Here is a 16,880-nt window from a genome sequence, read left to right as displayed (position 1 = left end):
GCGTTGTATTTACATTGTCTAAGATGAAAACTACGAAACAATTTTGCATAAAAGCAGCATTTCGGAACCTTTCCACTTCTAAACATTTTGCACTAAAATTTCATTTTCATTTTACTTATTTGACTTCTTTATTGTTGTCATTCTCAGTTTCAGTGATTTTTTTTGATTTTGTTGTTTCAAATTGTAAATTCAGTGGTGATTTTAGTGTTTTCTTAATTGTATCGATGGCACGTGTACCAAAAAATAGTTTTGCCAGTGTAAATTCCAATTTATATCGTGGTTTGTGAGAAGTGAAAACATAAACAAAATCATCGAAAAATTTCCTACCAGTGCATGTAAATGATCGCGCATAGCTTGTAAATCATCGAAAAGTCTAACATGTAAGTTTCATTTACATTCTCATCGCAGACAATGTAAATACAACGTACAGGATGCCTACACATTAAAATACTTTATTAGGCTCATGGTGTGTATTATGACACACCGCCTGCGCCTGCGGCCTCGCGTCATATTTACACATCTAGAGCCTAATAAAGTACTTCGCACTCGATGTCATAAATAACTATTATCATTGAAATTATCGTAGGTACCAGAAGAAAGACGGCCCAAAATGATAAAGTCAAATTGTGTACCGAAACGGTAGTCATTACTCCATTGTCACACTTTCGCGTTATAAGTTGCATATTTCAGTTTCAACTCGTTTACGTCTTCAGAACATTCGAACCATGAAGTATACCGTTTGTATACTGCTGTATTGCACGTGTAAGAAAAATTTTAAATTTGAAAAGTGGTGGCTCTAGTGACAAAAAAATTCTGTGTTTTTACATTACATTTGCAGTGTTTCTGGTAAACAGTGTGCACTCGTTACTGGGCGGAACCGCCGTACCTGTTGGAACACATCCGTCACATGTGAGCTTGTTCAGTCTTAATCCAGTTTCACATTTACATTAAATTTTTAAAACGATTTAGAACTGAAGAGGGTGTTATTCCTAGTCGTTAATGTCTCGGAAGATTTTTTTTAATTACGTTACCTAGGTATACCCCAGAAGGCTTCCAATAATATATTGACACATACTGCACTGTAGGGTAAAATGAAATTTCATATATTTTACAACCCTGGGGCTGTAAAAAGTATCTATTGTTTTGTAGATCTTGTGTAAAGCTGTGTGCCATTTGTGATTATTGACATCTGATTTGCCTCGAATCTACAAAATCCACGCTGATAAAAAAATCGTCAACATACGTCGTGTATGTATAGCTTTACAACTGCTTCTGCTAACGTATCAAATTTATACATCTTAAGTGCTGCTCGCAACTATTCTTGTTCCTCGTATGTCTATATAATACGTCGGATACGTAACGACGTTAGACGCATATGTGTCAGAAGTAAAGCTATACTCACCCGACGTATGTTGACTATTTGTTCCTAGTTCCTTGCTATACAAATAACCACAAACGGCAGAAAAAATCTTAGAAACGTTTTTATGTTTCGCTTGTCATGTGTGTGGTTCACAGAGTTTTCAGATGTAACTGCTAGCGACCGGGTTGCAACTTCAGATACGATATCATACATAAAATACAATCTACTATCTTTGACGGGTGTACAACATAAGCAACGAAATTGTAACCAACATTTAAGGCGCGACCGAGTTTGACAACGCAAACTTTAATAGTTTCTCACAAAATCTCTTACTTTTGCAGGCATTAGTTCTTGTTAACAATCAACCACGTGGAGGTACAGTCGTTCACGTCAATCATGTCGTCACATCGTGCCGTAATGTACTGAATCCAAGTGATAATCACCTTCTTTTCCCTGCTGTCTTTGCCGTTCGTGTTGGTTCAATAGCGATCGGAGAAGGAGGATTCGTCACTCCAATCATTGCAGTTTTTCCGCACCCCGAATTCAATCCATGGACATTCGAAAATGACGTCGCTGTTTTGAGAGTAAGTTTCTCTTTTGGTTGTTTCCATGTCTCGTCAATTGCTAAGCCATTTTTGCTCAACCATTCAGACCACTAATCCTATCCAATTCGATGCGCTTCCGTCGCCGAATGTTGCTCCAGCAGTGTTTAATGAACGAATTATTGCCGACCAGACCAATTGCGTTGTTGTTGGTTTTAATAACCCTGTAGCAGGTAATTCATTAATTGTCAATTAATTGCTAGTTAGCCGTGGTGTGTAATGATGATCGTGATTTTCCTATGCTTGAAATATCAAGGTGTTACACCGCTACAAGAACTATTGCAACCAATTTTAAACAGAGACACTCAATGCAATGTTGAAACGGTCCATAGTGGTCGTGTTTCGGAAAGCATGTTTTGTGCAGGTAATTTTCCCTATTTTCAATTTTTTTTAAAGGAAAATTTGAGTGAGGTTTGTTTTGCAGGTACCGTTGCGGCTACTTCGGGAATTTGCAACACAACAATAGGTGGCGGTATCTATTGCAACGGTGCTTTCACTGGCATCGCAACATCGGGTGAAGATTGTGGTTCGCCCAATTCACCAGGAATTTATACTCAAGTAAGTTTGATATCTGTTTAATCGCTGACTGGTTATCTATACGCTGTGTGTTCATTAGGTACGACATCACATTCAATGGATTACTCAGCAGTACACTCGAACTGAAATACCACATGGGGGGACGACACCTGCGCCAGGAGTGTGAGTTAAATTTACATTTATTAAAATGAAAAACAAATTTTCTAAAATATCGTCCCTCAGATCGGCTGGCATCCTCTCAACGATTGCATCTTCGTTGTTAATCAGCTGGGCATTTTTATTAACTAAATTGTAATTCAAAAAATGAAGTTCTTATTTTCCATATAAAATATTGTTGTGACTATCAACCCCTGGGTGCGGAAAGTAATTTCATAGAAACAGAAAAAGGTGTAAAATTTGCTTCCTGGCCATCGTTTGGGGTTATTGTGTTGGTATCACGACAGAGTAAAGTTAACCAGGCAGGAGCGCTTGTTTGACTAGGGACCTGAATAATCTTGTAGCCCTTGATATTTTGCGAATAAATTTTTTCAATTTATGTCAGTGTTCATTTGTGTTCATTTTCATCCTGTGTATTAGGTCCCTTATTTGACGTTTCGAAAATGAACCGCTTTTGCCTGGTTTATTTTACTCTGCCGTGGTTGGTATGGAAGGTGACGTTTTGACAATAAAAGGAAAAGAACAGACACTCAAATGTAAAGATGTTGAGGAACCGCTAGAAGTTCACCGAAATAGTCAAATTTTACCCATTCTTCAACTGCTTCAGTGTGAATGAATTTTAAAGTCGATAAGACCCTCTTTACCCCCCAAAAGTATATGCAATTACCTTTTAAATGACACTTCATGTACATTGAGAAATTTTCATAAGAAAAGTGCTTGTTTTCGGTTTTTCAACGGCTGGTTATGTACATGTGGCGGGAAAAGGAAAAGGAATCAAATCTGTATAACGTTGATCCTGTGAATACTATGACAAGTAGAAATTTAATATTTACCTCCCCAACAACAGTATATATGTATATCTGAATGCAGAAAGGAGATATTTCCAATTATAGCGAGTTATAAGAAAAATGAAATTATCATTGATTTAACTTCGTTTTCAATAGTCGTGTTTATACATCCTTGAAGAGAAGAGAACGACTCCAAAAAATTGAACATCTTTAATTCAAAGCTAGTTATTCGTAAATTCATTTACCGAATTTACTGAAATTTACGGAGGACTACAGAAATTTGTCGAAAATTTACTGAATTTTCCAAAAATTCCGAGGTTTCAAGTTGCGTATTTGATAAGTGGATAAGTGGGATGACAACTTTCAAAAATATTACATGAATTTGCTCCTCAGCTAAGTGATCCGATAAAGCTTTTGTAGAATGTTTTACGATAAAATAGCTTGTACCCAGAAACAGGCAATAGGTCGACTTTTTACAAGGCTTTTTCTTTTTGTACGGACGAAGGGCTATTCTCATATTTTCTCCATACACTTGATGTTATTTCACTAACAACCAAACTTTTGTGCCCGATTTCGAAGGAAGGCGATTCGTCGCGTCAAAAAAAAAAAACACAATTTAAATGTTTTATGAAATTGAAACATTATTATGCAGTAATGTGCCTGCCCTCTGTATGCACCATGCAGTCAACACATTTTTCGAAAATGAATGTCAAGACCAAGGTAAATATAGTGAGGAGGTAATGCCATTCAGACGCGCGGCCTAGCACATAAGGTCGATGCCACTGGCTTCTTTTTTTAAAATGGTTGACTACGATTTACAGTGGCGGATTACCCTATGGGAAATTCGGTACCGTGCCCATGGCGCTGGAAACATTTGGCACTGAGCTCAGCCACAGACAGAATGGAAAATTATTGTCTGAAGAGAAATTGTTTTTTAGTTTCAAACTGAAATTTAAAAAAAAATTGCCTGCGGCGCTCGTAATCTGTCACAAACCTATAGAGAGTTTGCGGATGCCTAATCACGTAAAGCACAGTACGCACGTAGTTTTTAAAATTTTTATTTTGACGAGTACAGGAGTCCACGGGTTAATTGTGAAAAATTCAATTCGTATGTCATAGTATTCAGTCCAAACATTTACAAAAAGGAATTATTTTGCGAGGAAACATGAATGGGGAAGTTTAAAATGAAACATTTAGAACTATAGTTCTTCACATCATGGAAAGTGTCAAAAAACGAGGAAACAGCGCCTCTTCGATCACTCGAACTAGTTCAGAATGGATTGCTGAGCTGATGTTCATTTGCCTTTTACACACAAGAGCGTAAATCAGGTTAAAAAAGGAAATCTGATGCCTCGAAAAAGAAAAAGCTCGACCATTGAATTAGCGTAAAAACTACGAATTGTGATGTGATCTTCATAAACTAAAAATTGTAACTTTTAACTCACACCAGTCAGTGCTATGCCAATAATCAAAAAATCATTTTTTTATGGTATCAGAGTTTGTGTAGTGATACCTTATTTTTGAAAATTTTCTTGCTCGCTGCGCTCGCAATTAAATTTCTTTCACTTCTATCGTAACACTATCATTCATTTCAATAGTCTCCGGAATGCACGTCTTGAACAAGCAGCAATTTTCATTAGTACCACCTTGTTATATGAAATTCATACAGAAAAATTAGCGCTTAAATTGCGTTTGGCAGTGGCGCTGAAAACCTTAATCCGCCCCTGACGATTTACTTGTATTCCACGAAAATATTCTCGCTATCTCACAACAGATGGCCCGACTTTCTATTCCCTTTTTTGCTTTCCGAACATCTGATTCGGTTATATATGACATTACCTCCTCACTATATTTACCTTGGTCAAGACGTAGAGAGAGTAAAACTTTCGTTCACAAGTTCGTGCAAGTTCACAAGTAAACATAACTAGAACTAATCAAACTCGAAGTAAAATCAAAGAATTAAAATAAAATTCCAACCTGAGTTCACATTTGGTTCGAAAACACCTTCGAAAATGGGAGTTTATTATTACATTGTCAATCGGACTTTGAAACAACGAATCAAAAAACACTACAGTAAATGGGGCGTATTCGATTTCGACGATGTGGTGGAATATCTGTGCTCTCATCAGGAAGGCTGGTCCAATGATCACGACATTTGGGCTGTTGGTGATGACTACAGCAATGCCGTCAAATATTTTCCACGCGAGAGTCTGTCAGATGATGAAATGAAAGAGGCAATGGACAAGTATGCTGAAGTATGCTGATGTAAACTTGAAATGGTTGACCGTCTATTCCTGAAGATCCTAACAACAACGCCAGAATAATTATATTTTTGTATCATTGAAAATTCATAATAAATTGGAAATTATTATAAAATTAGAACAGTTGGAACATCTGTGATCTTCTTATTGACAAATTGACCATCATCGCGACATTATTTTTAATACTGCTGCCGAGGTTGTAGCACAATCACTTAACTTACTTGGTGTAAACCTTGTCGATTGTAAAATGTTGAATGAAAAGGATATAACCAGAGTAGCATTGGTCGCGGTTCATAGAGTAAACGATGTCACAATCGATAGTGATAAAGTATACATCAGCATTATACGGAAGGGTATGTGACGCTTTTTTTTGTTAAAGCTTGCGAAGACATTTTTTGTAAGTAGAAAGTAGAAAACTTGCGTCATCTATTCCAGCAATTTTATTATGAATTTTCAATGATACAAAAATATAATTATTCTGGCGTTGTTGTTAGGATCTTCAGGAATAGAATGTCAACCATTAATTTCATGTTTACACTTCCGCATACTCGTTCATCGCCTCATTCATTTCATCATCTGTTAGACCTTCGCTCGGAAAATATTTGACGGCATTACTGTGGTCATCACCAACAGCCCAAATGTAGTGATCATCGGACCAGCCTTCCTGATGTGAGCACAGATATTCCACCACGTCGTTGAAATCGAATTCGCCCCATTTACCGTAGTGATTTTTGATACGTTGTTTCAACGTCCTGTTGACAATGTAATAATAAACTCCCATTCTCTAGGGTGTTTTCGAACCTGAGGTTGAATTAATTTTATTTTAATTCTTTTATTTTACTGTGAGCTTGATTAGTTGTTCTGTTGTGAACTTGCAATGCGCTTTTACCGCGAAAGTTTTACTCTCTCCACTACTTGACGGTCTTGACATTCGAAAGATGTGTTGACTGCATGCATGCATGCAGAGACATTTCGACTGCTTAATAATGTGTTCAATGCATCAAACTTTTCGCGGAGAATTTAAATCATTGTGTTCCTTGTTTGAAAGCGCAATTTTAAACTCAGGGTTGAAAAAAAAAAGAATGATTTCCTATTTACCGGGCGGGTTGGCATGTGAGGCGCCACATTTTCTTCACAGTACTTCATTCTCTACAGATTATTTTCATGTGAAAGAATTTCACTTTCGTTACTACAGAGCTAATAATAGTGAAGTGGGCTCACATAAAAGCCTCATGACAGCAATTTCATATGACGAAATTTACTAAACATATTACAGGGATTGGGAGAAAACTCTATTACACTTAACTTAGTTTTCCAGAAGCATTTCCCTTATAGAGTGTTTAAGAAGAATACTTTTAATTGTCTGAATTTAACTGGTCTCTGGGAGAAATCACATTCACATTTTAACTGAGCTTTACTCTCGATTTTATTTCATTCATTAATCTGTGATAGCTGACTGGCTTAAAACACAGCGACGTACGTATCGAATTTCTTTTGTTGGCATATTTGAAATAGTGACAAGTTAATCTTGCCTGGTTTTCGCTCTCCTTATACACTCCATACATTACTTGACGGAACAAGTGTTTTAGAAGCTTCAAAGTTCCACTAGTTTGTAGAACTGTCTTTTCCATGAAAGACTCGCAGTGGTCTCTTCCACCGAAACAGCCCTGGCTGCTACTCGATAAGCTTGCATTTATATGCCACGTGGCGATCAGTCTTGGTTGGACTAGCTATATAATTCTAACAATAATTATGAGAATTATAATATAATTCTAGTCAGTCAGCATAGTGACTATGCCATAGTCAATCAACATTGTTAATCAACACAGTCAGTCAACGTAGCCAATCAACACACCCAACCAACACGCCTCACTCGTCGATTTACTTTCGGCTGGATCGTCCTGGATCTGGAATATCCCCTACCTTCGAATGGCTAACTTCTTATTTGATTTCCACTGCTTTCGAAGCCCGAACCGGTCCCTTTTCCCGGTTACGAAAAGATAGTTTAGCTACGGCTCCAAAACGGTATATTTCGATTGGTCTGACGATTCTATCGGTTCTTTGAATAAAACTGGTGTAGGTGATTCTTCCTCCGCGATGTCTGAAATCGCTTAGCAAATCTTCCGACGAAATAGGATTTTGGTAGTAGCGCCCGGATTCAAGTGACTATTTTCGATTTTGTTGATGTTTTCATCGGTGCCGTTGGCGCCGAGGTTGGCGCATTACGTTCAGTTGCCATATAAAATGCATTGGCGAGTCTTTATCCTTGTTGATTAATCAAATGGATCGACACTATATCGTTCATAATTGATGTAACATTTCGAAAGTTCATCCACAACTCAGTCAAAGTTCGTTCAACCGCACCGTGTCCTTTTGATTTTGAATGTCACCCAAGGAAAATGAAATATCCAACGAGTGGGGACGGATCATGTTTTTGAGTCAGAATAAAAGACCAAAACTTAGATTGTTATCCAAGTAATTAAAAATTTTTATTAAAAAAAAAATTTGTCACAAACAATTACGTTTACATTAATTGCTGCTTTTAGCTATTTAAAAAAAAAAAAACAAAAGAAAAATAATTTCCCGTTTAGTTTCAACATTTAAACATTTAAACAATAAAAATTTAACATAGAATTGGCACAAAACTGACAAATAAAAGATCTCTTCCGACAGAAAACCGAAACTGTTTTATCAAGCCGGATGAACTGAATTGGATAAACTAGAAACATAATTGCGTTTTCCGTGTGCATCTTATCCATGGCCAATATATTACGATGCACCACATTTAAGATAAACAAATTGACTGGCGTTATACTTGTAAAAACCGATTGTCATTTTCTTATAGTATTTCCATTTTTGCTTGCAACATCCAAAGCTGAATTCCATATTTTTCTCACTTATCAGCTACATTCCGAGTGAAGTTAAAATAACGAAGTGTAGGTGGACTGGGATGATCTGATTTTCGGGCAACGGGTAATTAATCTAACGCCAAGTCTACCGAAAAATGTTTTCCTCTCAAAATCAATTTCAGTACCTCCTCCTCCACCTCCTCCGTCTTTAAATAGCACTCCAGCGCACTAACTAAATTTTTAATAAGATTTCGTGATTGATTAACAAAGACTAAAACCACTGGATCGCATTGCTTTCTTACGACTGTATCCACTAGTTTAGATGTGTGCATTGTGTACGAACCTTTCAGAAACGGCAAAATCATTGAAACTTTCGTATACTGTTTTGGATACAAAATCTTTTACTTCATTTGTTTAAACATTCATTTGACTATGTAAGACCGAAGGTCATTGCTTTATTGTTGACAATGGTTGTCGATAACAGATATCAGGCCGTTTGTGAAAGGTTACGTACTTGTAGAATTGACTTCGATTCCGGTTTGATTTTCTTTTGTTTTTATTTTTTTCCTTCTCTCATCTTTAAGCGAAAATGTTATTTTGTGTTTAGAAACGATGGTTAGATCCGTAAAATATTTCGACCGGTTTTTTTTCCTTCCTTCACTTAATTAATTCCATTTCCCTCCACTCTCACACTGTTTCATTATAAAGCTGCAACATCTATCCGAACAGTTTGTCGAAACATCCATGGCAGTATGGCTTGTCGTTTTGTTCCTTGAACGTGCCTTTGTTCAATGCTTTAAGACAGAAGGCGCACACGAAATGTTCCGGATGGAATTTCCTAAACATGGCTGTTATACATCGTCCAGTTATGGGTTTCGAGCAGCCAGCACACAGGGAGCCACGTTTCGCGTGGTAATGCGTTTCGCAATATGGCAGGCCTGAAAGAGAAGAAATGTTGTTGTTAAAGCGGGTTCCGTTTACTGAACGTTGCTGAAATATATTTTTGGGATCATCGGAAGTCAGGATATTCAATCGATCGAAGACGAGTACTTTGGGGCCGTTCATAAATTACATAACGTTCACATCGTCCTTTTGAATACCCGCTCCCCTGTCACACAAAATGTATAACAATATGAAAAAATAAGAAGGATGGACTGTCACGAAAGCCCCTGCCCCTTCTTGCGTTACTTAATTTGTGAACGGTCCTTTTTATCTTTACAAATTTAGATTTTACAAAGACTATGAAAGTTACGTAAGCTATCCGAGTCGTTCATGATTTTCTCAGAACTTAAATTGAAAATTGAAACCGAAAGTTACGAACAGTGATCTGATCAAGTTTCATGTCCTTTTTCCCTCAGCTTTCTACGAATTGAATTTAAACTCGAAGTCGGTAACAGAAGACATAGACGTTTAGCTGTTAATAGTACATTGTATATACATACCTTCGTGGTCAAAGAATGATCCACCTTGGAAGGGTTGACGGCAATCCTGAAAGTAAATAGAAAACCAAATTTTAGTGGATGTTCAACTCGAATGTAAATTTTGTAGTTTTTATAAGGAAACTTCTAAAACATTTTTAATCGATACTCCAGACTACGCACTACACTGAGGGCTGTCATATGCTTTAAAAGACAAAAGGACTTTTTCGTGTATAAGGGAATCCTCACTGACTTCATTTTCACAAGACGATATTATTTGCTGGTTGAAGCGGACACATTTCGTGAAAAGTTTACTCAAGCCGCGATGGAGTCAATTAATCAACAGCATATTTACCGAATAATAAATGGACCCGTCCATTCAAATCGCCATTCCGAAAATAAATTATTTAAAATTTATTCGAAGCAAATCCCATCAATGTTCCATAATCATCGGTGACCCTGAATCTATTATTTAATGTTAATGATATCACCGTTGCGATGTCCAGAATTAATACGCTACCGAAAGTCATAAATTATAAACAGCAGAACATGAACAGATGTGTGGTGCTTTTGTGTCTTCTGTTTTAGGTCAGGAATGAGTGGAATATTTAAGTTAAAGAGAAAAAATATCCAAGATACAGTACATGCAGCTGCTGTTCCAGTTCTGAAAATATTGAACTACTACTATGCTTCGGTAGTGACAAGGTGTCCCAGTGTCCTGTTATATCCTAATAAGCAGCAACTTGCTTAGCAGAGATTTCTGTTGTGAAGTAGTTTTTTTTAGAAATCAACAAATACAATGTCGACTAGAAAATATTTATTTTCTCGCCTCTGCTGAAACTTCGAAAGCCTTCATTGTAGATTAGTTATTTGTTAACCTAGCCAAGAAAAGTTGGAAATTTCATTTCGATGGTTTTCTTTGTGGCCAAAGCGTAGCGAAGGACCCAGATGTTTTAGATAAGGTGAGAAAATGACTATTTTCCCGCCTGTTTTGTGAAAGTGACTATTGTCTTGCCTGCGCTGTGAAAAATGTGTTTTTCGGGTGTTACTCGAAATGAAAATTCCAACTGTTTGTGGCCAGAACGAACAAAGCCAACACAGAATTTTTCATATCTGCGAGATGTAATTAACAGTTTTTCTACACAACACAAAAGTGACAGTTCAAGTGAGAAACGTTCTATTTTCTACACTACAGAAATGTCATTTGACCAATCGTCAACAAAAATCAATTTTCTCATGGCCTATACATGAGAGAAAATAAGGAGATTGTCGTCTCACGTAGTCTGGAAACTATTATTAACTAAACACCGGCGCCTATTTTCGGAAAATAGATTACAGTCGGCAACTTTGAAAAAATGACGCATTTTGTTTCACGTGTTTTTTCAGCTGATCCATTCAAACAAACAAACGTGTTCCACGTGTAGTAATTACTATCACTTTTGCTTGTATTAGTGGAACACCTGAAAAACAGCTGAAACGAAAGGCATAACTTATTTGAAAGTAGCCGACAGAAATTACTGATATTTCCCGAACTTTTTCAGTCAAGCGAATTCTGGAAAATTCTGCGGAATGTTTTCTGATTTTACACCTTACGTGAGTTGAACTTCTCGACTCGACGAATAAACTTGCTAATAATCGATGAAAATTTTAGAAACGAGTCCGCGAGCTACTGTCAAAGATGTCAAAGAAAGATCAACATATGAATAGTTAAATGCAGTAACGCAACATACCACACTAGCGAATTATAAGAAAAATCGAATTTCATTCAATCAGTTCCGTTTGGAATGTTTTATGTTTTTGACGATGAAAACGGATCTAAATAAATGAAATATCATTTTTCTTATAATTCAATAATGTTGCACGTCCACTTCCTTCCTTTAACTATTCATATGAATCAATAACTCACTCCTCCAAAACGGCAACTACTATTCCGATTTACCGAAGAAGTTTTTTTTTTATTCTCATCCTTGAACTACCATTCCAAAAATACGTTTTAATGTTCTATCTTTGAATAACATCACTTAACATGTTTTCCTACCAATAATTCTAAAAATAACGAAAGAAAATTCGTTTCGAAAAGCGCGAAAAAAACAACTGGAAGCGAATTTAACTAAAAAAACGCACACACCAGTCTGGCTTGAACGATTTCAAAGCAACAAAAAAAAAAGAAACGAAAATTCGATTCACCAAATTTAAACCAAAACAAATCTCTCATACACCGTGTGTGTGGGGTCACATAATTACAAAATCCAGAGGTTATCAATACACACATATGGTACGTATGAGAGATGAGAGTGTGTCAATGTTCTCATTAAAATTGTGAGTCATTTTTTTGGGTGTACGCTACGTACTACAAGATCCGTTAATGCGCTGCACGTGGATCTGAGTGACGTCATCGAAAACATCTGATGCGTTTTGTTAGACTATGTGACGACGTGAATAAGATCACTGTGTGACGGTCAAGGTGACGAGAGTATGAGTCACCAACACAAGAAAATAGGTGATATGCGGCTAAGGCGCCTATCATCTAACTCTCGAAGTTGTCTTGTGTTTGTTGGTTTTTTTTTGTTTGTTGGTTTTTTTTGTGTTTTTTGTTTTTGTTCTTTTTTTTTGTTTTTTTTTTTCCTTTTTTTTATTTTTACATTTTATTTACAAATAGTTAATTTCCTAAAAACCTTAATATCAAAACATGATTTTTATCCCTTTCACAACTTAAATAGTCGATAGATTGTCCCTGCTTCAAGAAAATGTTTTGTTCTTTTCTTCATTTAAATATCTTTTCTTCAAAAATTAGTCAAAATAAAAGTGTCATAAGAGTAGTCGTTACATATTCCTGAAAAAGAAAAAAAAAGAAAATGGAACATTGGGGGTAGGGGGAAGACGCGCATTCATCATACATAAGATTTTGTTGCATTGCTTTTTTGTGCACATCGGTGTTCAAGAAAACGATTTGAACACTCTGCACACATCTCTGCATCGAACAATTTTTTTTACTCCTCTTCGTCAACGCCAACACAGGTGGGACAGACGGGTTTTCCTTCTAATGCGTAGAAAGACTTACCCCGCACCGGTTGCTTGCAATCCTACATACCAAATTTAATTGATCAAATTGTTCACACACCAAAATTGAATATTTGAAACGAAAACAAAATAAGTTTTAATCGAAAGATCAACTCACCCTGCACACAAAACAATCCGGATGCCATTGTGAATTCAATGCAGAAATATAATTTTCCATAATAGCCCGATTGCAGCCATTACACTTTGGTGCAAACATATCGAAATAGTCGTTCCGACAATATGGTTTGCCATCGCGTTCATGAAAACCGTCTTCGCCGAACGGTTGACCGCACTGGGCGCAGAAGAAATGTTCCGTGTGCCAGGTTTTCTCCAAGGCAGTTACACATTTCTGTTGATCGAAACGAAAAATAATTTTGAATTTGACGGACTGTGAACATTGAGGCGGACGGTTGACTTTACATCTAAGATGGCACCATTGCAATAAGCACATCGTGGACTGAACAAATTGTGGTAATCCGGTTCGCAGTATGGATGACCGTCACGTTCGAAGAAATTTCTTGTGCCCAATTCCTGGTTGCAATGGTTGCAAGTGAAATGCTCCGGATGCCAGGTCTTGCCAAGAGCTGTGATCACTTGACCTGTTTTCAATAGAAAAATTCGAAAAATAATTTCCGGTTAATCAACAAAATCCCCCATCGCTGTTTGATTATAGTCCACTGACCAACAATTGGCTTATCGCAGGCGTTACAGCATCCCTTCTGGCTAGTAGTTACTCCTTGGCGACTCATATCGGCTTGTAGGTTTCCTAAACGAAATATCGATTTGATGATAAAATAATGAGCACAAAACACAGGTTCTGACTGTCGAACCTAGCATAGAATCCAACTGATCACGTTGTACTGTTTGAGTTGTTGTCGTCTCTGAATGACTGAACGAAATACCTTTCGTTGGCTTCGCGTATTCCGTAACCGTCTGGTGCTGATGAGAGCTGGAGTTAATCTGCAACAAAACAAAAAAGTTTGTGTAGCTGGTCGTCGGTCGGGTGTATTTCAAATATTTTCGGAAAGAGAATCGAATGAAGGAAAAAAAAATTGAAATTAGAAAAAAATTTGGTTTGCCAAAAAAATAAATATTTTTGCACACGTTCTTGCTAGCTGTGTGTCGCCTCGTCGTTCTATGAGTTATTTCCAAACGGTGTGTAGTTTGAATGGTGTGAAAAATATTGAAAAATCGACCAAGAATAATAATACACAACACGTGTAATACGTCCGAATGAACCGTACATAAACTATCAAGTGGACACACCGAACGTAAAATTTAGATTTTCCCGAAAAATTTAATGTATCGGCGAGATAGAAAATCTTTTTTGATTATTTCTTATATTAAGACAAACGACGACAGATGGATCATCGGTCGGACGTAAGTCTTAACGAATTAGTTTGTGCTAAATTGTGAAAAAATTTAAAAATAAAATTTTATTGAAGCGATCACAATTTCGGCATGGAAAATACAAAAATAATCGGAAAGTGGGTCAGTCTGTGCAGACGAAAATCGACAACAATTACTGGAGCTTTGGATAAACGTTCAATTTATCGCTTCGATTAATTGATCGTTGAACTGAATTCTCTTTTCTCGTCAATTTATTTTTAAGTAAAATTTAGGATAGATGCTAACCGTGTTACCACCAATTTCAAACTGAACAAATTTACGAAAAATCTGGTCTCGTCTTGTCTAAAAGAAAATTTTACCAACACTCTCTCGTAATGCCAGCGCTTTTATTAGAGAGTTTTCATTCATTTCAATGATAGTGTGTTGGTTAACCAAAACACTCATTAAGCATCAACGTTAGAATCATACACGAAAATAATTTATTAGAAAAGATGAAGAAAATGTGAATTGAAAGTTGGAGATACCCGCACGGTTGTAAATGAGTAAAATATAAGTTTTCACTTCTAGAGTGAAATTATTGTTCGTGTGTGCGGTGCAATCAACCTTATTTTCTCCATTCTGAATGCGTGGACAAAATAGTATTTTGTTGATGTCCGCGAGGATGTCCGGTGAAGAAAATAGAAATGACTATTTTCTCGCCTTCGTTGTGAAAACCATTGTGTTCACCTTGGCGAAAAGCCGGAAATTCCAACTCGAGCGACTCGCTAGCTTCTCTCTGGCGGCAAAGCTTTACTCTTGTTGGAATCAATCTCTGTCTTCTCCCATCGGCAAACAAATAACAACATTTATTGGTGAATAGCTGTCTCTTTGTTTTAATCTAATTTATCAACAGACTGCAACTGGGTACATGAACAACTTTTTAGACGCACCTATTCATCCGTTACCGCAACGAGAACGAAGAAAATGGTGAGCCTCGACTGATGTCTTTTATATAACAAAAACGTAACATATGACAAATGAAGTAGAAGATTTTGTATCCAACACTAAGAATATTAAAAAAAAGAAGTAATAGATTCAACCACATCTTTCGTTGTTTTTCGAACAACTTTCAATGAATTAAAAATAGATCTGCTTGCTCTTCATGAAATCCATGAAGGTGCTACTTGTCAATGATTGATTTTCATGGTCGAGGCTACATGGATTAATGTTTCGATGCTGCTTCATGCAGCTCTTAATGAATTTTAATGAACAATTGTCTTTTGTAGTCAATCAATCAAGTATGTGAAGAGTTTTCACCAAACTTATAACCAAATAAAGTTGCAAATACTTTCACAAGACCTCAAAAGCTTGAAAATCCTTTTAAAAAATTTCATAGATCGATCATCACTGCCGTGTGCTACAAACTAAAATACCTACGTCCATCAATCGGGTATAATAACAAAATCTTTTTCATTTTGATGGAATTGGCTTGGAAACGAATCAACGAAAAAAAAAATGTTTTGCTCTAGAAAACAGCCACAAGGAAAAACATGTAAATCATCATCGTGCTTGATTGATAGAAATTAAAACGGTGATGATCTTCACTTTGACACCGGTATGGTATATAGTGGTGCTTTTGAGAGCCAATAAAGGACACGCGACCATGATCATCTATTCACACTAATGCACGAAGAACATCCAAAACAACATGCGTCCATGATATACACGTTTGTGTGGAACAAGAAATTTTTATTTATTTTGTTTTCAGCGAAAATATTATATTGGCCGTGTGCAAGAGCATTTTGTGTGTTGTTTTCATTTTACACCAGAGTTTTTTTAGTCTGTTTCTATTTACACTTTGTGTGAAGTCACCTACGCAAAAGAAATTGGTTTGCAAAAAAAAGCTGAAGCTTCGAAATCAATTTTCGCTTCTTTTTTCTGTTGTTTAGGTTTTGTTTTGAGAGCATTTAGTATTCTTAAAAGAAGTAAAAAGCATACATCTCATCACTGTAAATAATTGCTTTCACGATGCGTCGCAGTAAATTATTCACAATTTTCAGAAAATAAAGAAAATTCAGACTCAGGGACGAAGAAAGTTTTATTATGAAAGCAATTAAATTTAGAGGTGTGGTGTGGCAACGATTGTACCACGCTACCAAACCCGGATAATCATCCGTTAACAACATCGGCGTTGTAAAAAAAACAATCAATTCCAACTACATTATTGTCTTATATATCAAGAAAACCCATGTTTGAACTAATGAAGCCGAAGATTTTATCTAACAAAATTGTCAACGGAAAAAGTAATAGATTTAACCATTACGTTTCGATGATTGTATAAGGTTCAGCTGTTGAAGACATTTAAGATTATTTTGTCAAATAAATTTGATCAGATGGAAACGGAAGGAGATGGAATACACTCAAAGAAAATCACTTGAAACATTTTTGCAGACTATATGTGTCAAAGCCAGTTCAGCATGTAATAATAGATTACGTCCTTGTTTCGACTATTATTTGTGA

At 36.5% G+C, this 16,880-nt stretch overlaps 2 protein-coding genes across 11 annotated transcripts in view; one reads left to right on the top strand and one right to left on the bottom strand.

The window, feature by feature from the left end:
* Positions 1-662: 662 nt before the first annotated feature.
* Positions 663-2,818, top strand: LOC119078768 (anionic trypsin-1-like). The gene is made up of 8 exons (XM_037186475.1): positions 663-762; positions 839-909; positions 1,702-1,944; positions 2,012-2,135; positions 2,219-2,326; positions 2,387-2,520; positions 2,579-2,661; positions 2,722-2,818. The coding sequence occupies exons 1-8, from the start codon at positions 726-728 to the stop codon at positions 2,792-2,794; spliced, it is 873 nt and encodes a 290-aa protein (XP_037042370.1). The 5' UTR covers positions 663-725; the 3' UTR covers positions 2,795-2,818.
* Positions 2,819-8,810: 5,992 nt separating this feature from the next.
* LOC119078738 (leupaxin) overlaps positions 8,811-16,880 on the bottom strand; it is a 51,004-nt gene continuing 42,934 nt past the window's right edge. For 8 of the 10 annotated variants that reach the window (XM_037186430.1, XM_037186425.1, XM_037186424.1 and 5 more), the window contains 6 exons: positions 13,862-13,991; positions 13,714-13,797; positions 13,452-13,630; positions 13,150-13,380; positions 9,996-10,041; positions 8,811-9,491 (listed from right to left, as the gene is read on the bottom strand). In XM_037186430.1, coding sequence (XP_037042325.1) covers positions 9,271-9,491; positions 9,996-10,041; positions 13,150-13,380; positions 13,452-13,630; positions 13,714-13,797; positions 13,862-13,991 — 891 coding nt within the window. In that variant the 3' untranslated portion in view covers positions 8,811-9,270. Of the gene's footprint in view, positions 9,492-9,995; positions 10,042-12,550; positions 13,055-13,149; positions 13,381-13,451; positions 13,631-13,713; positions 13,798-13,861; positions 13,992-16,880 lie in introns of those variants that run through there. The other 2 variants (XR_005088052.1, XM_037186432.1) reach the window with 2 other exon arrangements.

This window comes from Bradysia coprophila, unplaced genomic scaffold, assembly GCF_014529535.1.
Source record: "Bradysia coprophila strain Holo2 unplaced genomic scaffold, BU_Bcop_v1 contig_297, whole genome shotgun sequence".
Lineage (NCBI taxonomy): Eukaryota > Metazoa > Arthropoda > Insecta > Diptera > Sciaridae > Bradysia > Bradysia coprophila.
Note: the sequence above shows the minus strand (reverse complement) of the source record. Positions and strands in the feature narration are given on the sequence as shown.